Source organism: Trachypithecus francoisi, unplaced genomic scaffold, assembly GCF_009764315.1.
Source record: "Trachypithecus francoisi isolate TF-2019V2 unplaced genomic scaffold, Tfra_2.0 Lachesis_group10, whole genome shotgun sequence".
NCBI lineage: Eukaryota > Metazoa > Chordata > Mammalia > Primates > Cercopithecidae > Trachypithecus > Trachypithecus francoisi.
In genome coordinates this window covers 67850749-67877058 of record NW_022681455.1, presented here as the reverse complement: position 1 = coordinate 67877058, position 26310 = coordinate 67850749, and the positions used below count along the sequence as shown (strand labels likewise).

The 26310-nt window shown below is 36.3% G+C and overlaps 1 protein-coding gene across 8 annotated transcripts in view; it reads right to left on the bottom strand.

Annotated features, from left to right (window-relative positions):
* SMAP1 (small ArfGAP 1) overlaps positions 1 to 26310 on the bottom strand; it is a 201727-nt gene that overhangs the window by 24190 nt on the left and 151227 nt on the right. For all 8 annotated transcript variants that reach the window (XM_033217590.1, XM_033217588.1, XM_033217594.1 and 5 more), the window contains one exon: positions 474 to 564. In XM_033217590.1, the coding sequence (XP_033073481.1) occupies positions 474 to 564 (91 nt within the window). The remainder of the gene's footprint in view (positions 1 to 473; positions 565 to 26310) is intronic.

Sequence of the window (26310 nt, the reverse complement as noted above, 5' to 3'; positions counted from 1 at the left end):
ATATGAATCTAGTCACTAGATTTGGATGCAAAATGTGTTGCTTCAGTTAACCAAAATTAAATTTTATTTTAAACCAACACATTTTACAATAAGGCTACCCTAGAATTATTTTGTTAAGGGGAAAAATGCCCCACAAAACTGAAAATTCGAGAGTCAGAGAAGAGAAAATAATCCACTCTTTATTGTAAGCGCTAAAATGTCACATCTACCAAGCCTTTGAAGATGACTGTGATATCTTCTTTTCCCCAAGGAACTCATTACTTGTATTTCAGTGAAGACAGTGCTGACAGACACCAGCTCCCTTATTAAAGATTTCCTTTTTGTGGGAAGTTAGCAAACTAATCATACCATTTTCAAATTCAGTTAACAGGTACGTTTTGGCATACTGAAGATAAAGCCATTATATTCACTCCAAGTAAAAGTTTCAATTGTTTTGTAACTCTAGCAGTGACCTTTTTTTTTTTATTACTTACCAAGTCCTAAAAGATCCACAGTGGGCTCTGCAGCTTTTTTAGGGCTGGTACTTTTTTTAGGCTCCAGCTGCTGTTCTTCTTTCTTCTGCAGCTTTAAAGTAAATAATTGGATTTATTAATTTTTCTTAAGTAAATTTAACAAAATTTTAAGCCCCAATTAATTACACGTTTTTGATAAACAGTGTAAAAAAGTATATGAAACACAGTATAATAAAACCTAGAATATTGTTCATTATATATTAAAAAAAGTAAACATGTCTGTTGAAGTTGCAATGACAGGCCTTACATATTGGGACCCCAAAATCGTGAATAAAATGATTTAACTCTTAATATAATTGTCCTTAACTACTAGCTCTTTTATATGAAATTACACATTTTAAAGAAATGCATTTCATATCAGTTCCTGGACACTATTAATGTACTTCTGTGTCCCCACTCAAATTTCATCTTGTAGATCCCATAATTCCCATCTTTTATATGAAATTATACATTTTGAAGACATGCATTTCATATTATTTCCTAGCTACTACTAATGTACTCCTGTGATACAGTTTCATTCTGTGTCTCCACCCAAATCTCATCTTGTAGCTCCCATAATTCCCATGTGTTGTGGGAGGGATCCAGTGGGAGACAATTAAATCATAGGGGCAGGTCTTTCCTGTGCTATTTGTTTATGTTAAGGGGGAGTTTCCCTACACAAGCTCTCTTTGCCTGCCGCCATACACATAAGATGTGACTTGCTCTTCCTCGCCTTCTATCATGATTGTGAGGCCTCCCCAGCCACATGGAACTGTGAGTCCAATTAAACCTCTTTCTTCTGTAAACTGCCCAGTCTCAGGTATGTCTTTATCCGCGGCATGAAAACGGACTAATACATCCTGTTAGCTGAGGCTGGCGAGGCCTCAGAGTCTTCATGAGCACACTGTTGACCCATCATCCACACACTGTATGATACATGAGACACAACTAGCAAGAAAAGCCTAATGAAATGGTATTTGATATACTTTCTTCCTGAATCTACATTATTAATTACTTTTTAAATATAATATTCTTCTAGTTCTCAGGAGCCCAAGTCACAGTTACACATTCCAAACTTACTTTCTCACAAAAAACACTGTGTAGGACAGAATGAAAAAACCTACACCTACTGGATTATCAATTCTAAAGCCTACTTCTAATAAACTAAGAAAATAAAACTTTCAGTTGAGTGCAGTGGCTCACACCTGTAATACCAGCACTTTAGGAGGACAAGGTGGGAGGATCCCTTGAGCCCAGGAGTTTGAGTCCAGCCTGGGCAACATAGCAAGACTCTGTCTCTACAAAAAATTAAGAAATTAGCTGGGTGTGGTGGTGCACACCTATAGTCTCAGCTACTCAGGAGGCTGAGGCTCAAGGATTGTTTGAGCCCAGGAGGTCGAGGCTGCAGTGACCTATGATTGCACCACTGCAGTTCCAGCCTGGGCGACAGAGTAAGACTCTGTCTCTCAAAATGAAATAAATAAATAAAGAAAACAGCCATTCATTTGTCAAACCATTTCAAGATCATTTCTTCTACAACTACCTAAAGAATTCACAACTTAGTTGTTATATGAGTTCATTTTTTGTTAGCTACTAGAGATATGTTAACTTCTAAAAACATGTATCTATCCTTATTTGTTTTTTAATCACTATACTCTCCCTTAGAATTATTGTTTAATCAATTAGCCTACTATTACCAGCTGTCAATTCTTTAATAACTCTCTCAAATACAGAATTAGCCACCTGTAACAATATATACTTTTCAGAAGTTTAATATAATCCATTTCACATTCTCTATGCTTTCACTTTTCAACCTCTAATACAGGTTCAGACTAATCTTGCTTATCAAAAGGATTTCAAAATAATTTCAAGAAAAATATTCCCTGTAGTCATGAAGTAAGGAATTCTTTTCAACTGATTACTCAATGTGTTACTACAAATAATCAAATCTGCAAGTGAATCTGAGGATCGTGTGGCCATGAGCATGCAAACTTCAAATATTCCAGGGCAGGATCCTAGCAGCTTCCTGGGGTGGGTCTTCATATGGTTACATCACAGCCTATAATACTCTGGAGAGTGTCTTAAAGTAGTCTTTAAGTAGGTACTTAAGTCTAATCCCTATTTTACTTTGGCTTAAAAATCAGAAAAATTTGAAGTTGAAAATAAACTTAGATAATCTGGCCAAACATATTCATTCTGCAAATTAACTGAGGCTCAGATGTTATGTGCCAAATAGGAATACAAGAACTAAAATTCTTATTTTCTGCCACTCCAAATTTAGCATTTTTTTTTTTTTTTTTTTTTTTTGGTGTATTTTACTGCATCTTCTTCCATGGAAAAAAGCATAAAACAAACTAAACTTGTGAGGAATTCCTTCCTATTTATTTTCTATGATCTAAGACTTTGGAACCTCTTCAGGCCAAAAAGGATCTTTATAAAAAATTCAAATAGAAACTCTGGTTTATAAGGCGTCTGTCACCAAATTAGAACTACCTTTTAAAATACTGCTGAGTATGAAATTACCTGTCATGGTTTGAAAAGGAAAGAAAAAGCCACATCGAGCAATGCAGAGGTCCTCTGGTAATCCCGACCTCCCACCCCCAGAACTACTGCAAACAATTTGGAAAATATCTTTCTTTCCAGATGTTCACACATGTATCTGTGTTCTAAAAGCTTCTCATGTTCCTAACATTTCAATTTAAATGGGTAGTCATCAACCATTTCCATAGGAAACTGTATAAATGAGAACATATGTATAGCTGTGCAAAGTAAAGAGAAACACTAAGGCAAGAATAAGGGAAATCCTAAACAGCTGATCAAATTGCAGGTGGGGCCCACTACCAGTTTTTGAAATCTATTTTACGGGCCACAACTAAACATTTTTTTGGCATATAAAAATGATACAGAATAGAAAACAGAGTACACTGCATAAAAGAAAGGTAAATATTCCTAGATTGTTGTTTTGCACATTTGTACACACATGTGAGCACAAATCTGGATCATAATGTAAAATGTATTTCTTAGCAGAGTGGTAGGCTGAGAAACACTGCTCTAAAGACAGTCTGCTCCTTTGCTCCTACAATGGGTCAAATTATGAATGAGAAATGTCTATGCCCTAAACCCCATTATTCCAAGCAGAGTTGGCTATTCTAGATGGATTTCAACAATTCAGACATGAATTATCCTTAGAGTTGGCATCTGAAAGGTTGTCCCACAAATCAAAAAAGCAAAAGGACTGATCACTTTAAAATCTACTTTGTATCCCTCCGTTATCGAATCTTGTGGAGGCCATAACCTGAACACATCAATGTGTTACAAAGGTGATTTTAGAGATTAGTCTTCTACGTCTTCATAGTATATACATTATATACGTCTTCATATATATATTAGTGAAAGCTACAAAGATTAAATTCAAATGATACTCTTCTTCATTGATAATTGTAAACGTAAGAAATTAACCTCACTATTTTTATTTTTAAAACATTTAAGGACAGATACACCAAAGCACAAACTACATAGGTAAGGAAACTTCCTAAAATTCTAGATAGAGTAACAAATATTTAACCTTTTAGAGCTTAATATCTATTAAGAGCTATTAATTTTCTATACAGTTTTCTTGAAAGACTTTGTAACAAAAATTGAAAGTTATTTCTTATTTATATTAAAATTATTTTTACAGATTTTTGTGTAAAATGACAGGAAGTAAGTACATATTTTCCTAGTCCTAGATGAGTAATAATAACTAAAAATATAGACTCAGGAGATGCTGTTGTTGGAATGTGTCACCCAAAGTTCACATGTTGGAAATTTAATCCCAATGTAACAGTTTTGAAAGGTGGAGCCTAGTAAGAGAAGATTAGGTCAGAAGGGCTCTACTCTCATGAACAGATTAATATCATTACCACAGGCATAGGTTAGTTATCAAGGGAATGAGTTTGTTAGAATAAAAATTTTGGCTCCCTCTTGTTCGAGTGCTCTCTTGCCCTTCCAACTTCCAACCATGGGATGATACAGCATCATGGACCTCACCAGATGCTGGAGCTGTCCTCTTGGACATCTCAGCTTCCAGAACCATGAGCAAATAAACTTCTTTTGTTTATAAATGAGTCTGTGCTATTCTGTTACAGCAGCACAAAACAAACTGAGATGGAATAAAGAAAATCTTTGCATATAACACTGCCATTATGAAGGTTCCAAAAAACCTGAAAACATGCAATTCCCTAATAAAGATACAGACACACACACACACACATAGATTCAATGTTTCTTTAAAAATTTTTTAAATATCTAGGTGCTGTGTTTTATTCCATTACATTGTACATTTAAACCCAATACTATCACCAGTAAATCAAGGTGGGCAAAGCCTATCAAAAGACTACTTCCACAAGCAATTGCAACAAAAACAAAAATTGACAAACGGGACCTCATTAAGCTAAAGAGCTTCTGCACAGCCAAAGAAACTATCAACAGTAAACAGAAAACCTACAGAATGGGAGAAAATATTTGCAAAGTATGCATCCGACAAAGGTCTAATATTCAGAATCTACAAGGAACTTAAACAAATTAACAAGCAAAAAGCAAATAACCCCATTAAAAAACTGGCAAGGACATAGGCACTTTTCAAAAGAAAACATACACGTAGCCAACAAGTATATGAAAAAATGCTCAACATCACTACACGTAGCCAACAAGTATATGAAAAAATGCTCAACATCACTAATTATTAGAGAACTGCAAATCAAAACCACAATGAGAGACCATCTCACACCAGTCAGAGTACCTATAATTAAAAAAATTTTTTAAATAACAGATGCTGGCAATGCTGTGGAGAAAAGGGAACACATATACACTGCTGGCAGGAATGTAAATTAGTCCAGTGGAAATTAGTCCAGTGGAAAGCAGTTTGGCGACTTCTCAAATAACTTAAAACAGAATTACCATTTGACCCAACAATCCTATCATTGGGTATATGGCCAAGGGAATAAAAATTATTCTACCATAAATACATATCCACACATACGTTCATCGCAGCACTGTTCACAATAGCAAAGACATGTAATCAACCTAAATGTCCATCAACAGTAGTCTGGATAAAGAAAATGTGGTACATATACACATGGAATACTATACAGCCATAAAAAAGAATGAGATTATGTCCTCTGCAGCAACATGGATGGAGCTGGAGGTCATTATCCTAGGTGAACTAATGCAGAAACAGAAAACTAAATAATGCACACTCTCACTTATAGGTGTGAGCTAAACATTGAGAATACATGAACACAAAGAAAGGAACAACAGACACTGGGACCTACTTCAGGTTGGAGGATGGGAGGAGGGACAGGATCAAAAAACTATCGGGTAATATTATGCTTATTACTTGGATGACAAAATCTGTTACACCAAACCCTTGTGACATGCACTTTACCTATATAACTAAAACCTGCACATGTACCCCTAAACCTAGAATAAAAGTTAAAAAAAAAAAAAAAGTAAAAATAAAAAAAGACTACTTCCAATCATTATATCATGACCACTGCTAGGACTGCCTAATACCGCCATATTCTAAAAGTTGACAAGACAGGTATTCGGTTTCTGACTGAAGGGGAAAATCATGGTTGGCCTCAGATATCGGACTAGGAAGAGACAGTTGAAATAATTCTCTTTTGTCACGTTGAAGAATCCAGCATTTGAAAAATCAAACATTTAAAATTATTAAAATCAAATCTCATGAAATAAGATAGGAAGTCCAGAATAATTTTCTTCTTGTCCCTCATGACAATATCTTAGCAACAAGGTAACTTAAATAATCCAGATTAATCAAGAAGAGAGCAGCAGTACCCTGTGTACATGCTAAAAATCCTGTCTCATGGCCACTCTGAAGTCTAGTTTCTACAGTAAAGCACATTTGATGCTCTTTGTCTTTCTTTACAACATAAATCACCAATGTTAATTCCTAGAGAGCAACAGCAGATTTCCAAAATGTATTCCAATTAAACATTTTGGTTAACAGACGTATGTGTAATAGATTGTCTTCCTGAAAAGCTTTTCTAAAATGGAAAAATCTTCAAGAACATGTTTGACTTTTTCCAGGTTTGCCTATAACACAAGAAGTCGTTTTTATCAAATATTTTCAAGACATAAAGGTTGTAAACCTTAAACAACAAACATGAATACATAAATATCAATTTGTACTTTTGTTCTGTAGCACACCAATTGTATTGTACTTTGCAAAGACTTACAAGATACAGTTATTTAAGATACCTAAAATATAGCTATCATATAAATACAAAGTAAATATTACCTGAAAGCCAAATTTTAGAAGATCTAAAAATAAAAATGCTACTGTCTTGTTAGGATTTACGGGCAGGGATTACTGGCGTGTGATAACAGTAAATTAATACCTTGATGACCACACATCCCCTCATATAATTGTCATCTTTTTGATATCTCACATTCAGTTCAGACATGGCAAGCAATACATACGGACTCACTCCACTTTAAATTCTGCTGCTATTAAGAACATTGCATAGGAAATTTGTCTTTTAATAAGTGAAGAATGCAGTCAACTGTGGGTAGATAAAATCAGGCAATCTATAATTTATTAAACAAAATTTTCTAACAAGCAAGAACATAAGTCTACTTAGATAAAGCAATTTTATAAAACGTAATTTCCTTAGATTCATATTGAACAGATGTCTCATTCAAATTATTAAAGCTTTTATTAGCAGAATCTTCACTACCCAATCTTTTTGTGATTCATTATCGCTACCCCACAGAATATAATTGAATAAAAAACTATTTAGGTTCCAACTCCTACATTTACCACCATTTCCTAGCCCTTTAAATAACAGACATAACAGCTGAGCCTCTAGAAGGTGATTCACTATTCTTCAGCTTGCCAGTTAATGTAGACAAGAGCATAAATATATACTACAATAGGAAAGCTATATAATTTTCTAAGTTCTAGTGGTAATTATTCAAAATTTTCTTTAAAAACTGACATCTCAAATTATAACTTAGTTTATTTATAATCAGTTTCCTTTAATATCCCTAGAATCTTAGAACTAGAAGAAACATAAAATGTATTACATTCAACTTTTTCATTTTAACATTAAGGAAATTAAATGACATGATTCGTCCAAAGGCTCCGTAAGTAGCTATTGTGGTAAAGGTTAATCTCCTAACAGGGTTCCTTCCCCGCGCCATAGTGGCTTTTGCTGAATAATTTCTATCTATCAAAAATTACATTTAAAAATGTAGTCCCAGCTACACAGGAGGCTGAGGCAGGAGAATGGCGTGAACCCGGGAGGCGGAGCTTGCAGTGAGTGGAGATCGCGCCACCGCACTCCAGCCTGGGCGACAGAGCGAGACTCCGTCTCAAAAAATAAATAAATAAATATTTACCCAATGCTTAACAATACATGCATATTCTTACAATGACATAACAGAAAACTGCAATAAAAAAAAAAAACCATGCCAGATGGCACATGACTGTAGTCCTAGCTATGTGTGAGGCTGAGGTAGGAGAATCACTTTGGCCCAGTAGTTGGAAAACAGGCTGGACAACATAGCAAAAACTCATCTCAAAACACACACACACACACACACACACACACACACACACAATCTGATAGAGGGTCAGAGCAAGTATGCCAATACTTTTAACTCGAGGTACACTATAAAGACCACATGAAAAGTATGATTCTTTGAAGTTCAAAGGTAATGGTAGTCGTGGGTGATAAGGATTTTATAAAGGTAGTGACATTAACTTTTAGGTATGTAGGAAAAAAAGGAAACAGTCAAATAGGAAACACGGTTCACTCTGTTGCCCAGGCTAGAGTGCAGTGGCAAGATTGCAGCTCACCGCAGCCTTGATCTCCTGGGCTCAGGCAGTCCTTCTACCTCAGCCTCCCAAGTAGCTGGAACTACAGGCATGCACTGTCACACCCAGCTAATTTTTGTTTTGTTCTGTTGGGGATTGAGACACAGCCTCACTCTGTTGCCCAGGATGGGGTGCAGTGAAGCAATCACTACTCACTGAAGCACTGACCTCCCTGGAATTGGCAATGGCACCATGTGAACAACACTGAGTGGGAAAGGTGCTAGATGGTGGATGTATCTGACTGACCTGTAGTTCTACATGTAAGGAATAAAAGATAAATCTGAAGATTTTTATTCTATTTCCACAACATGGAAGGACCTAAATAAATAGCCAGCTAGAGCTAGCATTCATATATGTCACTGTTTTTCAAAGGGGGTAGTGAAAAGAAAAAATATTACTCCTGGAGAAGTGTGTTGTGCATATGCACTGCACTGGGGAAGAAAGATTTGATCACCATTGTTGTAGGTGAAAGGCTTTGTGACTGTGATGTGGTGAGAGCAATACTTTAGGAAAAAACTAATCTACTGCCTCAGTAGTACTTGATATTTGAAATATATCAAGAAAATTCTAACAAGTTACTCAACAACACATAATTCCCAGAATACTATCCCATCTGATTACCTACTGAAATCTTCATAGTAGGTTTAACCTTTACTAAAATTTTCAGTAAAAAATTCATAAGTTAATATTATTCACTATATTATCTACATTAGTTGTTTACTCAGATAGTCTTTTGACCATATGCTATAAATACATTAATAAAAATCAGTCTTATATTCCTATATAGATTGATAGCTATAATTACTATGTTTATATTTGTATGCTTTCAAAACTGAATTATATACAACCTTAAAACTATTTTATGTGAGAAAAAATCTTATATATAATTCTTGTTTATTCCCAATATCTTATTTATTCAAAATCTTTAGTTTCTTTTTCTCCTGTTTACCATTCTTTATAATATAGATCTTTTTCAAATTAAAGCTGTCAACACAGAGTACTCTTTTTGAATTTAATATTCTTTCTTAAATTGTATTTTTAGGGTTTAATTTATTACAATCTACATTTTATTTCCCCAATCATATGTACATCTTTCAGTAAATGTTCTCTATAAGGCCTATGAACACTACTGTCCGAAACAATATTTCACTGGGCTGGAGAAGTTATCAAGGATTTACATAAATTTCAGAAGTAGAAGCAGCCTTGAAGACATTTAGTGACTCCATTATGTGATACACAAAACACTACTGTAACATCTCTCTTACACATTCATTCTCTCTGTAAGAAAATCTTCCAGTGTTATGGAATCACCACATATGATGATACAGCATATTTTACATTCAGACAACTACAAGTATTAGAAAGTGTCCTCTTCAGACAATTTGTAACATCTACCCATTTATCCACACTCTCTATGCTACAGCCATGCAGAAAACAAAAGGAGGAATACATTTGTAGAGCTGACCTTCTCCAAAGCAAAAGAAGACCATTAATTCATACCAGACCTTTGGTCATCTAAAATTCAATGACATTTTCTTTTGTGCTATATTCAGGACAGTTGAGTTTGGGTACATTTGCTTCAGAATTTTACATTTATCCAATTTGTTGGCATTTATTTTAACACTATCTGAGGGATTTATTCTGTCATTTGATATCTTAACTAATCTTTACTGCTTGGTCATTTGAAAATCTGAACAATATGGCACAGATATCCACAGTTAACAAAAATGCTGAAAAGAATGAAGTCCAGTATTGACCCCTGAAGAAAGCAGAGAACTTCCTCTAAGCTGACATCAATTCTATTAATTGGATAGCTGTCTATCCGGTTCATAATCTACCTTAATATCTGATCATCAGGCCCACTGTCTACATCTTGACCAGAAGCATATTTAAGAATCTTGGCCAATAAGCAAGCTTAGTCTGATAGGAACTGTGGTTTGTGTTTGTTTGTTTGTTTGTTTTTTGAGCCACAGTTTCACTCTGTTCCCCAGGCTGGAGTACAGTGGCAAGATCACAGCTCACTGCAGCCTCGATCTGCTGGGCTCAGGCAATCCTCCTACCTCAGCCTCCCAAGTAGCTGGGACTGTAGGCATGTACCACCATACCCAGCTGATTTTTGTTTTGTTTTGTTGGGGTTTGAGACAGAGCCTCACTCTGTCGCCCAGGCTGGAGTGCGGTGGCACAATCACTGCTCACTGAAGCCTTGACCTCCCAGGCTCAGGTGATCCTTCCACCTCAGCCTCCCAGGTAGGTGGGACTACAGGTACAAGCCACCCATGCCCAGCTAATTTTTTGCAGAGATGAAATTTCACCATGCTGCCCAGACTGGCTTTGAACTCCTAAGCTCAAGCAATCCACCTGCCTCGGCCTCCCAAAGTGCTAGGATAACAAGCATGAGCCACCATGCCACCCAGGAACTGTTCTTTTTTTTTTTTTTTTTTGAGAGCGGAGTCTCGCTGTGTCGCCCAGGCTGGAGTGCAGTGGCGCGATCTCGGCTCACTGCAAGCTCCGCCTCCCGGGTTCCCGCCATTCTCCCACCTCAGCCTCCGAGCAGCTGGGACTACAGGCGCCCGCCACCTCGCCCGGCTAGTTTTTTGTATTTTTAGTAGAGACGGGGTTTCACCGTGTTAGCCAGGAGGGTCTCGATCTCCTGACCTCGTGATCCACCCGCCTGGGCCTCCCAAAGTGCTGGGATTACAGGCTTGAGCCACCGCGCCCGGCCTGTGGAACTGTTCTTAAAGAATCCATGGCAGACAACCAGTGAATGCTGGTAAGATTATGGAAAAGAAGTAAGTTGTTAAAAAAAAAAAAAAATCTATTTGAATTTTGCATAGAATCCATGTCAAGCTTAATGATAACAGCATTCATAATCCATTACATTTTCCTTCTGAAAATTAAGATGTGAGCCCATCTCTAATCTCCTGGTTCCCTAGTTTGTAGCATTTCTCAAAGAATGACCTAGAGTGCTTTATATATGATTCTAAAAAGTTTCTTATTATTCATCCCAAATACTGAATGGTTACACTGGTAAGTTTCCTTAAAACAATACTTTGCAGGATTTTCGTGAGAATTAAGCAAAATAATTTAAAGAGCGTACCTTTCACAGTAGCTGGCACGTAAGTGCTTCTTAAATGGTAGCTGGTAGTGGTTGCAATAGTACATTTTATAGTTACATACCAGGACTAGTAAGCACTAGGGATACAAAAATGAAGAACACATGTTTCCTAATCTTAAACTCATACTGTAGTTATGCAAATGGACACAAACATAATCTGGTTCAGTGTGGATCAGCGTAATGATGGAGTTAGAAAATAGCAGTTTTCTGGGGACACACAGGATTGGCATGCTTATTCGGCTTAGCATGTGTGTGAATGATGAGGCAGGTGAACACAAGTCCCAGTTTGCTCAAAATAGCTCCAGCTGATGCCTGTTATTCCAACTTAACTGTTTAATAGTGCCTGCTTTCACTCTTACAAGTATCCCATTTGAAATACCCATCATAATTATATTTAGCGCCTTTAACTTTAGACAGGAATTGGCTACAGTACTGCTAAAATTGTCATTAATAGGTTCCTCTCTTGACAATGGTAAGCTCCTATTTGTAAGACTCTATGGATTGCATGCAAATGCCCAGTCACCCCTCAGTAGTGAATTAGCAAGATTTTTTTAAAAGCAGTAAACCCAACAGGAGTGGCTATACCTACAACTGTATCTTTAACACTCATCTCACTATTGTTATTCTTGTTTTTACACAGTATTCGGGAGGTCTGCAGAGAAGGAAAAAACAAAGTAGTTTTTTTTTTTTTTTTATAATACCACTTATTAGCAAAACTATGAAAGAAAAAAAATTAGCCAAACACCTGAGCTTTAACCCCAGCATGGACACTTCCCAGCTGGGTGACTTTGAACAAGTCACTTAGTATCTCTGAACATGGCTGGCTTCATAGGTTTGCAACCTATGCAGTCTCACAGCACCCCAATGTTACATTTAATATTTTCCTATGGCCATCTTGAAATTTGTAATAATTTTCTCTTTGAATATCTATTTTGTAAATCCGATGGGACATAAGTTTAAGCACAGGATATATGTGCAATATGTGTGTCCCCACTGTTCCTTGCTGTACATCTGCATATAGCGCTCATGATGCTCCATGAGCACAGAGTTCCAGTACCAGACTGCAAGTGAACACAAGTATATTAGCTCTAAGACAGAGTGAGTAGGGGTACTGACAGCTGCAAGAGACTATGCTTTCTGTTCTTACTAGAACTTGCTTCAAAAGCAGAAAGAAGGCAATGGTGTTCTAAGAAACAAGGAAGACCAAAACATTCTATCCTATCTTACTCATGTCACTTCCCCATGTTAGCCAACACATACATTGAAAGTGATGACAGAGAAAGAAAAAAGATAGGGCAGCCGACAGTTCTTTTTTCTTTTCTTATCGGTAAACTGAAGGTAGAGAGAGTTGATAGAAAATATGTGTATGGCCGGGCGCGGTGGCTCAAGCCTGTAATCCCAGCACTTTGGGAGGCCGAGACGGGCGGATCACGAGGTCAGGAGATCGAGACCATCCTGGCTAACACGGTGAAACCCCGTCTCTACTAAAAATACAAAAACTAGCCGGGTGAGGTGGCGGGCGCCTGTAGTCCCAGCTACTCGGGAGGCTGAGGCAGGAGAATGGCGTAAACCCGGGAGGCGGAGCTTGCAGTGAGCTGAGATCCGGCCACTGCACTCCAGTCCGGGCGACAGAGCGAGACTCCGACTCAAAAAAAAAAAAAAAAAAGAAAATATGTGTATCAAGAAGTGAAATAAAAACAGTAAAGTTAGTTTCTGCATGTTTCCACCGCCCTGCTAAGAACAAGTGACATATGGATGTGCAAGCTAAGAATATGAAGTGCACCCCTTCATTGATTCCATATATGGGTTAAATGCTCTTATGTTTGCAATTAAAACTTCACTGCATAATATAAATAATAAAATTCATGTTAAGAATGTAAAATTTAATTTTTCTTGATTTAAAACAACATTAAGTAACAAAAACACACCTTCATAAGTACAGAGACTGTGGAAGAAAAAAAAGCTTTATATTTTAGTACCTTTAATGATACTTTTTATTCCTGTTTTCCGAACAAGAGGTCTCTAATTTTCATTTTGCACTAGGCCTGCAAATTATGTAGCTAGCCCTGTGAGCCTAAGCTTTTGATCAGTAAAATAAGAATAGTAATAGCTATCATATTGACATTATGACTGCTGAAATAATAATTAAGATTCGTATTACGAGACTTTCTACTTCTGGTCCAGCAAGCAGGGAGCTTGCAAGCCACCATTCTGTTTTAACAAGTAAAAAGCTGAACAAACTGGAAAATAAACACCTCTTTTTAAGTCTATCAAAGAAGTGAAGTCATAAGGCAAACTGTTGCCCTGAAAACAAGAGAGACAGGCAGACACACAGAATCAACTTATAGGGATAGAAACCCAGTCCCAAGGTAGGAAAAACTGAACTATAATTGATGAACTTCTGGAGGCTCAAATACGGACAGGTCTGAGAGATAAAAACTGCAGGGGATCCACTCATAAGGTGGCCCTCACCCTTCTGAGTTTTACCTCCAGGATCTCAAGCATGTTCCTACAGTGAAGACTGAAAAAAAAAAAACCTTGGGTTCTGGCAGGGGGAACAGAAAAATAACTATGGTTGGCTCTCTATCTGTGGGTTCCACATGCATGAATTCAACCAACCCCAGACTATAAATATCCAAAATAAATAAAAATAAAAAATACAACAAAAAATACAAATTAAAAAACAGCCTAACAATCTGCATAGCATTTACATTGTATTATGTATTATAAGTAATCTAGAGATTATTTGAAGTATATGGGAGGATGCACATAGGTTAAACACAAATATGACTCTTTATATAAGAGACTTGAGCATCTGTGGTTTATGGTAACTGCAGGAGGTCCTAGAACCAATCCCCCATGAATACCAACAGAAAACTATATTTTGAAATATGATGGAACATTCTGTTCTTTTTAACAAGGCCTGCCCTAAAGAGAAACTATTTTACCAGAGCCTGACCTGCTAGAAGTTTTATTAGAGTGTAACCTACCTAGAAGAAGGAAAATACCCAATTCTAGTCCCCTCCAGCCATCCTGTCTCACCTAAGGGGTGCAGGATAGAGGCACTTGTGAAGTATATAACCCTGGGGCACAGGCTCATTAAAAGACTGAGACCTAATCACAGGATTATAGAATGCTTCCCCTCCCCCAAGATATTAATAAAGTTCTATTTATCTGAGTTCCTTTTACCCAGTACATCACGTCTAGCTTTCATTAAAACATTACAAACATACTAAAAGGTAAAAAACACAGTTTGAAGAGAAAGATCAAGCATCATAACCATACTCAATTATGGCAGATACGTTGGAATTATCAGACTGTGAATTTAAAACAGCTATCATTAGTATGCTAAGGGCTCTGACAGAAAAAGTAGACAACATGCAAGAGTAGATAGTAATATAAACAGATGAAAATTCTAAGAAAGATTCAAAAAGAAATAAAGAGATCAGAATTGAAGAATGCTTTTGATGGGCTCATTAGTACACTGGACACAGCTGAGGAAAGAATCTCTGTGCTTCAGGATATATCAATACAAACTTCCAAAACAGAAAAGCAAAGGCACAACAACAACAACAACAACAAAAACACTGAAGAAATGGAAAAGAATATCCAAGAACTGTGGGACAACTTAAAAAGTGTAACATACATGTGATGGAAATACCAGATGGAGAAGAAGGAATGGAACCTAAGAAATATCTGAAACAATATGACAGAATTTCCCCAAAATTAATGTTGGATACAAAACCACACATCCAGGAAGCTCAGAGAACATCAACTAAGATAAAAGGCCAAAAAATTATACCCAAGTACATCACGTTCAAACTGCAGAAAATCAAAGAAACAGAGTTGAGATCCTTTGCCCTTACCTTTTTCTTGCTGCTTTCCTTCCCCTTCCTATTTTTGGATGTTACAGAAATAGACTGAAAAGCCATATAGCATATTGGTTAAGGATACATATTCTGAAGGCAGACTGATCATATTCAATTCTCAGCATGGCCACTACTCAACAGCTGTGTGACCATGAATAAATTGCCAAACTTCTGTCTCTCAGGTTCTCATCATAAATGAGAATAATAATGGCATCAACCTGATATAACTATTGTGAGGACTAGGAAATAATATATTTAAAGAGCTTAGAACAATGCCTCACAAACATTAAGCACAAAGTATATGCTCGCTATTTTTATTACCTTCAGTGACCCATGTAATCTAATTGTTGACCCTTCCACCTGGGCTGCAACATTCTTAAGTATAAGCTTTAACTTAGTAAAACTATCTTCTATCAAAGTGTATATATTGAGGAAGTATTTTCCTAATTTTCTATTTAAGGAAATTTCTAATTTACTAAGAAGAACTTAAGCACGCAGGCTTACTGAACAAAAGCCTTTCTTTCATTAACTAGGAAATGAAAGCTTTGCACATAAAGTAATTGGATTTCTTCCCTTTTTATTGCCTCACTAGCAATAAAGCTTCAAATGATTGCAAAAACATTGCAAAAAGAAATTCCATGAAGAAAAAAAATGTTTTCAATTTACTACAAGCCTGTAACAGAACCTAAAATACAGTTTTCTGCTACAACCTACACATTCTTTATCATCACAGTTACTTTAATAATAAGCAAGTGTTAAAAAGCTATTACAGCTTTGGCGGGTTTCTTCTTTTAGGCTTGCGGGCATTGTAGTATATGGTTATTTAACTAACAAAGTAAAGTTATTATCATCTTACTACTGCTTTCTGTTAAGTAATAATGCTTATTTTAGGTATTCAATCCTTTCTTTTTAAAACTAGGTACAAAACAGTAAGAACAGAGCAAACCACCTTGGCTGAAAGAGCTTTTTTCACATAGTAGTCAGTATTGTTTCAGGCTAATTAAATTTACTCATTTAAAGATAACCTCTCAACTGCAAGGACATTCTGTAATCTTGATTAGCACAGAATAAAAAGAATATTAGTTTATATACTCACTAGGATATTTTTCTTCATGACAATGCCATATATTTATAATAGCAGCTTTACTCATTGAAGCCCTAAGCCTGAAACTACTCAAATGTCCACTAACAGCAGAATAAAAAAATAAAGTATGGCATATGTAGACAGACAACAGAAAAATGTTCAGCAATAAAAAATGAGAATGCAATGACTTGAATGAATCTCACAGACACAATGGTCAGCAAAAGAATCCATACAGGGGAAGAGCTGCATGGTATGATTACATTTACATGAAACTCAAAATCAGACAAAACTTATCTTGTTGATATAAATCTAAATAGTGATTCAAAGTTTTTAATAATCCTCTTAATTTTCTCTTTAAAAACAGGACATCTTGAGAAAATGGGGCAGGGAGTGGGTGAAATCCTAATAGGAACTTCAAGTGCTACCTAGAGTGATATTTACTGAGGAAAAGGACACAGAAATCAAACTTTAGACTTTACAAGTCTAAATCTAGCAGCTATTGATTATTCCCTTGAACCACTGTTACTGGTTGTATTAATTAGCTTATTTACATATGATAGTTTGGTCTACTTAAAAATAAGAGTCGGCCGGGCGCGGTGGCTCAAGCCTGTAATCCCAGCACTTTGGGAGGCCGAGAAGGGCGGATCACAAGGTCAGGAGATCGAGACCATCCTGGCTAACACGGTGAAACCCCGTCTCTACTAAAAAATACAAAAAACTAGCTGGGCGAGGTGGTGGGCGCCTGTGGTCCCAGCTACTCAGAAGGCTGAGGCAGGAGAATGGCGTAAACCCGGGAGGAGGAGCTTGCAGTGAGCTGAGATCTGGCCACTGCACTCCAACCTGGGCGACAGAGCGAGACTTCATCTCAAAAAAAAAAAAGATCGAAAAGCAAACTTCTAAATAATGTTTATTATAAAAAAGCAAATCAACACACTCTATAAAATTAAATGGGAAAAAATAACCAGAAAATTTTGCTAGACTGTCTTAGATGGAAGTTCTCGCTCACTTGATCACATTATCTTGAATAATAAAGTTTTCTTTTTCTTTTTTCAAGATGGAGTCTCACTTTGTAGCCCAGGCTGGAGTGCAGTGGCAAGATCTTGGCTCACTACAACCTCTGCCTCCCAGGTTCAAGCGATTCCCCTACTTCAGCCTCCTGAGTAGCTGGGATTACAGGAACCTGTCACCGTACCCAGCTAATTTTTTGTATTTTTAGTAGAGACAGGGTTTCACTGTATTAGCCAGGATGGTCTTGATCTCCCGACTTCGTGATCTGCCCGCCTCGGCCTCCCAAAGTGCTGGGCTTACAGGCGTGAGCCACCGCGCCCGGCCTAAATAATAAAGTTTTCATAATATTTCTCTAGTCTCTGTATCAAGGCATACCATATGTTATCACCATCAAATTAAAGAGTTTCCCTTTCTTCTTTAAAAAGCTCGTAACATCAATTATGACTATTACCTATAGAAAAATGACATGAAAATCTATAAACAATATCTCTACTGATATATCCAATACATATAATGCTTATATATTTAATCAAAAGAAGGTATAAATACAAAAAGAATTTGAAATCATTTTTTGTATTTTTGCTTATAACATTCTGAGGTCAATATATGGGTCCAGAACCTTATCTTTAATCATATCCCTATAGCTCCAAACACATGAGAAAATAGTAAAAGAAAAAATCCATAAGATGAGTCAGACTCAGAACTGAGGTAAGTATCTTCCTGGAGCAGAAATCAAAGAGAAAGACAAGCAGACAGTGGGACTGACGCCACTATCCTATAGAGCCTTATGGGCAGGAAATAGAATCTCACATAGTAACGGGATTCCAAGTCCAGTCCAATGTTTGAAACCACAGGCTAAGACAGGTTTTTCCAAAATGATCTGAAGTAAAAGCATATGACTATAATTCAGGAGAATGTACTCTTCTTCTTAGTAGAATTTAGTTTAAGTAACAATATATGTGGGCAACCTATTTCAAAATCTTGGAAATAACAGTTCTTATGCGACTTCAACATATTCTATTGTAATTAAAAACTGTACCCCTTTAGCATTCAATTTGACTCTCATTATATTACGATAAATAGTGCTCACTATTTACCATCTGGGTCTAAACAACCTTTTTAATTTTCCTGTATATTTTCAAGTTATTTTATGCTTTGGAAAGAATAAAGGGAGACTGAAATGCTCCATTAAATTTTTCAATAAAAATGGAAACACAGCAAACTCAAATTTTAATTCCACGTTTCAGGTTTTGATGGTATGAAGACCTGAAATAGGAAACATCCTTTGAATGAAACTATCATGAATGAACATAGAACTTATCCATCTTGTAAATATTTATTCTAAATTTAAAATATCTCTATTTTTTTTTTTTTTTTTTTTTGAGACGGAGTCTCGCTCTGCCGCCCAGGCTGGAGTGCTGTGGCCAGATCTCAGCTCACTGCAAGCTCCGCCTCCCGGGTTCACGCCATTCTCCTGCCTCAGCCTCCCGAGTAGCTGGGACTACAGGCGTCCGCCACCTCGCCCGGCTAATTTTTTTGTATTTTTTAGTAGAGACGGGGTTTCACCGTGTTAGCCAGGATGGTCTCGACCTCGTGATCCGCCCGTCTCGGCCTCCCAAAGTGCTGGGATTACAGGCTTGAGCCACCGCGCCCGGCCTAAAATATCTCTATTAAGTTCTAACATAAGTTACTCTGGTTCTTTTTTTTACTCTTACATCATTAAGGCATGGTATTTTTAAAACCACTGGAAGCTCATCTTTTTGTTGATGAGAGAATGACCATTTCTTTGCTCTATAATTGCAAAAATAGCAACAAAAAAAAAATTGCAAGAAAAGAATGCAGTACTGTTACATAGTACGAACATGGATAAGCCTTGAAAAGACTATGCTAAGTGAAAGAAACCACTACAAAAGACCATATCTTGAATAATGTTCATATAAAATGTCTAGAATAGGTAAATCTACAGAGACAGAAAGATTAAAGGTTGCCAGGAGCTGTGGAAAGGAGAAACGGGGAGGGACCACTAATAGCTGTAGGGTTTCTTTTGGGGGTGATCAAAGTGTTCTAAAACTGACAGTGGTGATGGCTATGCAACTGCCAATAGAAGAAAAGCCACTGAACTACACATTTTAATGAGTGACTTGTATGACATATGAATTAAAATATCAATAAAGTTGATATTTTAAAAGTAAGATCATAGGAAAATTTTAAATTGGGAAAACGTTACTAGCACAGTTCTCCCGTAAACTGGAAATAAAAAGGCTGCTGTGACCATACTTTAGCAGTGAATACATATTCCAATCCAGTTTGAGGAATGCCAACACTCTATAGGGACAGTCTTCCATTACCACAAATTTAGCATCCCCCAGCCCAGCTCCACTTTCTCCTCTGAAAGAAAAGAGGGATAGAAAGCCAGGAAAGAAGAGAGGGCTGACTAGGGAAAGCAGGTTTGATAAAGAAACCTTTCTACTTCAACATCCTGCCTCAAGGCCAAAAGTACCTCCTGGATACCAATTCCTAAAAGAATTCCCCATTATAACCTTCTTTATTCTATTTTACTTGCACATACATTTGTATGTGGCAAAAATAGCATAATATGAAAACCAGATAAATAGGCTTTCTTTTTTATTTTTTTAGATGGAGTTTTGCCCTTGTTGCCCGGGCTGGAGCACAGTGGCACAATCTTGGCTCACTGCAACCTCTGCCTCCTGGGTTCATGTGATTCTCCTGGCTCAGCCTCCTGAGTAGTTGGGATTATAGGTGCCCGCCACCACACCCAGCTAATTTTTTTTTTTTTTGTAATTTTTTAGTAGAGACAAGGTTTCACCATGTTGGCCAGGCTCATCTTAAACTCCTGACCTCAGGTGATCTGCCCACCTCGGCCTACCAAAGTTAGGCTTTCACTATAAAGAAGATTTGATACACTCCAGAAACTCTAAAATTACTTCAATATTCAAAAGTAGAATTCAGAAAGAGGAGAAAGTGAAAATAATGGAGAAGTGGGAATGGAAAGAAATGCCTAATGCTGACAATTCTTGAGCAGCAAATCACAAATCTAACAAGGTCACTGTTGGCTATTTTAGTCTGGAGATACAATTTTTCATCTAACAAAAATAAGAGTTCTAATTTCAAATCCACAATCTGCTTTTGATTTGCTTTTGTTTCGAAGACAATTCTCAATTTCTAAAATTCTCAATCCTTAGTCTTTGGAAATGGGTTTGAAGGGTAACCCTTCAGCCCCTTATAGATCTTGATTGGCTTCTACCTGGTTTTCAGGGAACTCAGAACAGCCTGGTTGTACAAAATAAATATCAAATTCATTTTTTGACGCCTCTTTAAATCAACAAAGAGATGGGGCCAAAGAGGACCTAAACTCTGTGAACAACTCTGAGAACTCAGAAGTATGATCACAAAGGGGATAACAATAAAAACCAACTTTTTAAAGCAAAGAACACTCTCAATAAGTCCTGGACTATTTGGTTGTCATTTAAAAGGGACTTTTTAACGAAGGTGAAGACCTTAGTCCACAGCTGCGGATGAAGAGAAAAAGTCCCAGTTTTCTGAAAGCAATGGATAAGAGCTTGCAGAAAAGAAGACTCTATTTTGTATCATTGCAAGAAACTATGATTATACAAACCACTTTTAAACTTTCCAAAGATCAGAAGAATCAAAGAACCTCAAATTGATCTTTCCTTAGATGTTTTTAAATCAACTATGAAAAAAGGATTGCTTTTCCTTCTAGGATCAGTTCCAGAAATTTAAAGTCTACAATACTAAAGCAATAAAGGTCCTAAGGTGTGGTGAGAAAACATAGGGACAATGAACTAGTATCTATTCTGTAGAATAATAATGTGTGACTTGAACAGGGTTAGTAGTTAAGCAGAGAAAATGGTAAATATATATATATATATACATATATATGTGTGTGTGTGTACGTGTGTGTGTGTATATGTATATATTCTTGCTATATTTCATCTCTCTCAGAGTCTGTGTGTTAAGCATACAAACCTTTCGGGCCCAATCCCAACCTGCTGAATCAGAATAATCAGGAGTGGCAGTTTTCTAACATAGTTTGAGAGCTACTGCTTCTGGGAAAGGGGTCCTATCACCAACATCTACCGATTGGAAGTGGGAGAGATGGAACTGGGGGGACTTGTTAGATGCAATGCAATATCCATAAACCACAAATATATGTGAAATAGATATTTGCTTCTTTTGTGTTCATTTTATATATTATCCCTTTTATAATTGTTATAAATGCTATTTATCATTAAAAACAAATTATTAAATCTTTAAATCTTTAAATGTTATAAAGTTTAAAGCCTAATCATTACTTTTAAAAAATCTTCTAGGAGATAAAATACAGGGTTGGCAAAATAATATTTTAGGCTTTTGGTTAACATATAGCAGTGGTAGTGATAATTACTAACAATCACACTAATACCTTTTATTGATAAAGCACCATATATGTTTGAAATGATTATATGTAATGGCAGGACATTCTGTTTTGTTTCTTACTATAGCTCTAGTGCTGGACATACAGTGGCTGCTCAATAAAAACTCACTGAGTGAATAAATAAATGAATCTGATACAGCAGACCTTGGAGTTTGGTAAGGCTATTTGTTCAAAAGCAAAGTAAAAAAGTATTTCAACCATTCTTTGAGAAGCAGATGCTGGCTAATCTACCTTTATAAATAGGACTGTATATCAAGCTCCAATTATCTCTCTCTCATAGCTTCTTAGCTAGTTTCTCTTTTTCTAACCTCACCTCCCTTCAATCCATCTTACATACTGTAGCCAGGATTTCATCTTACTAAAATGAAGTATACTTCCGTACTCAAAATCAGAAACAATCCACTGTTTATCACGAAATTTAAGGCCCTCTCAATATTATCTTTATTGGTTTATACTCCATTATTGTCCTATACTTCAGTTAAATTGGACAATTGCCAAAATATGCCTTACAGTTTCCATTCTTTTAATGTTCTTCCCTCTGCCTGTTGCTCTCTCCTCCTAACAATCTTTCAAAGCTCATGTCAAATGTAAATAACTTCCATGAAGAATTTCCTAATAATCCCAACATGATATCTCTCAATTCTCCAAACCTCCACACTCTGTCTCCTATTGTATCACATCTGCCTTTTGCTAGAGTTATTTATATATCATCCCCTTTCAATCACTAGTTCTTCCTGAATTTTAAGATTCTTGAGGGTAAGCTGTTTTCATCATTTTTATATTCCTTCCAACCCTTTAGCCTGCCTTACACACTGCAGGCATTCTAAGAATTGCTACATTCAATCCCAAGACTTCCTCCCAGAAACCTATCAATGCATTTCTTTAAATAATGCAAAAACATACACAAATACATATATGCAAATACAAACATATGTCTATATAAACTTAAAAAAACCATACCTTGAGTGTATGGGGATTGAGAGCAATCATCCTGTTTCAGTCTAACTGCCTTTTGAGCTTATTTCATCTCAAAGGAACGATCCTGTCTTTAAAATCCCTACATTCCACTATCAACAGTGGGGTGGGGCATGAAATAGAATTAAAAGTTTTTAGGTGCCACATGGAAGGTTTCTTTCCTTTCTAGCTACAGGTCGCCTGCTCAGCAATCTGGTCCCCCCAAAAAAGTATTCTTTCTAAAGAGGACCTTAAAAATGTTTTTTGTATAATTATGTTTCTTGCACATCTTACATACATAGGCCTTTACAAGGGGAATCAAATTCCACAAATATTTTACGCAATTGTTATGGGCCAACCATCAGGATCGCCAAGGTAACTTACACAATTGGACTGCCCATCATAAAGTACTAAAAAGGTAATTTACTTGTTCAATTTTATGTATTGTATTTTATACAACTACATTCAAAGAAATTAGACTTTAATCTTAACCTATAGTTTTGGTCCTATGGGTAGGTATTCTACCTTAACATTTTGGTTAGCATTACAGAAAGTCCTTGGGACAGTAAATTATTGTACCCAGATAAGACACTAAAAACGAACATATTTATTTAATCAGTACAGTACCACTTATCAGCAATTAGTGTGAGCAATGCCAAGGTCAGGAACAAACCTACAGCAGATAAATTTTGTAAAATGCTAGGATTTTCTCTGTCATTAAAAACTGGGCTCCAGTCTAACCTCTGAGTAGGAAAAACACAGCTAGTTCCGTATCTGTCCATCCTTTGCCTATCCATTTGACCCATTATGAGCTAAACTATCCCTAGATGATAGGTAAACATTTAGTAATGTACTGAAGCTAACAACACAGTGTGTTGATAAGGTGATGATAAGTTTGACAGTTCACTATAAAATGAGACAAATGTAAAGCAGTGGTAACATCTAATCTACCACCAATCTCAAGAACAAACTGTCAGACCAAATTCTTCTTAAGATTGCTTTTTTCAGCCACACTATTCAAGTCACACTGAATGTCAGAGTGGCTAGCACAGCAATGCCTCCTTAGTCCTATGGCATGCTTTATACAGTAAAAAGAGGAGGACTAAGTGTGGGTAGGGAGGAAGAAATAGATGTTACACTCAGGAGACTGAATTCATATGAAAGGAAACAATAGGATGTAAAACATAGCACTCAGCTGAAGGCTTTAATGACATCTGATCAAAGCTATGCAGTCTACAAATCTAAAAGGGAAAGTTTCAAATGATGAAAGGTCTTGAGAGCATTGGCACTGGAAAAAAACAAAGGCTGCATAGTAGTGTCTGTGATTATTATATCCACTGCTATCAATGTTTTCATCAGAGTCTATGGATGTTCATATCAATTAACTATGAAGTGATGAGACTGACTTTCAAAATCCATACATAAAAGCCATTGTTGATACTCTTGATGCAATACCTCAATTATCACTGCTATCAAAAAAGAGAGTCTCTATTTCTCCAGATCCACAACTAAGAATGTCAAAAGACGGGTAGTAATGGTCCAGGCTGATAGTGAGAGGCCATAAACCTAGGAAAGAGGCAACTCTAAAAGACAGAACAGCCATCTTGTGGCAGGCAGCAAACCAGGGAGACTAGAAACTCCCAAGGCCACGAGATCCTTTACTATAAATAGCTGCAATCATTTTTAAAAACAGAACATGGATGCTTCCCATGGATGCCTCCTTTCATTGCTGCACATTTTTTACTTTCAGGTTAAATTTTATTTCCTTCAGTCAAATGCTACCAGATGAGTTAAGGATTAAACAGAAAAAATGATTTTCAATTCATTAAAATTGGATTACAAAGATGAAATTGTATATGTCTACAAAGTGTCTTTTTAAAAATGTATTTATTAATTTTTTATTGTGCTAAAATACACATAGCATAAAATTTACCATCTTAACCATTTTATATGTATTGTTTATTTAACAGATTTTTAAAATTTTCTTGGAGATATTTTGCATTTAAAATATATTTTTTAAATGTTAAAAGACAAATATTACCAAAGGAAGCATATATTAACACATCTAGCACACTACAAGTTTAAGGCTCAATATATACATTCTTCTGTACTAGTTTTATTGTGGTGGGAGTGGGTGAGAGGGAGGGAATGGGGAAGAGAAGGTAAAAAATGATTTATCAAATTTTAATATTTAAAAATTGTGTATAATTGTGTATAATTATGAAAACATAACATTAAACCTGATATGAACATCCGTTGAGTTTATCCATTTGAGCAGTTTATTACACAGCATGTAAGTGGTTGGTGAAGAGAAGCATCTAATAGTATTTATTCATTTAAACAAAGTATATTATGCAAATATATTTGTATAACTTAAGCCTATTTTATTTCCAATTCATTCCTGTTCTCACTTGTAAGGATGGCATAATAAATAGGGAGATAAAATATCCTATTCCCATTTATTAACTGGTACGTAATCTTTAGTCAGTTGGAGAAGCAGACCCCTGCTGGGTACTCTCCAGAAGCCTGTGACATTCTACCTCTCCTACACTACCACAGGCCAGTACAACACATTACCATTAAAGGTAAAATAAATGCTTATAACACAACATTAAATTGGGGGTGAGAGAAAAAAATAAAAAATACAAAACCAATAACATCTACATTCCCAAAAGAGAACTAGAAACAACTAAAATGTAAAAAGTGGTGAGACTCCGGACAGTAAGATGTAAGGTGATTTTCCTTTTCACTTTTTCCTATATTTTCTACAGTTTTTATAATAAGGGAAAACTGCTATAAAAAGAAATGAGGCTGAACATAATTATCACCGTGATAAAGATTTAGGAGGATGATGCAGACCTTGCTACATACAAAGGAGAGACACACTGGGGGCATGAGTATAGAACTAAATCAGAGCTACTGAGACAAGAGTAAGAACGCCATGTTCAGAAGACAGTCTCTATTCCGTTTCCCTGAAACTTCATAGGTTTCAAAAGAATAAACTGAAATGAAAGGTGAAAACATAGGTAATGGCCAGACTCTGAAAGGGCTAGGCTTTATTAATATTTATTCTGTAAGCAACCAATTTAGTTTTTTTTAATTTTTTAGCTTATAATTTCTCCCACTATTCAGGTCCCCACTGAGTTTTGAAGAAGTTAAAATATTTCTTTCTTGTCTCCAGTTTTTCTGGCACCTCAATACTTTCAAATAAATGCAGTACTCTAGAAAAAGTATTGTAAGTACCACAAAAGTAATATTACAGAAGATGAAGAATAACAAAGTGTATGGCTACAGGCTAATGCTTTCTGTGGCTCAGGACTACATGCCTAATCAAATTTTTATCCTAACATTCTGTTGTGTTTTCTTCCTCCAAAATGAAGATAATTCTAATCAAATAGGAATTAGACAAAAAGATGTGTGATCTTAAAAGATAAATCTGACTTTGGATAAC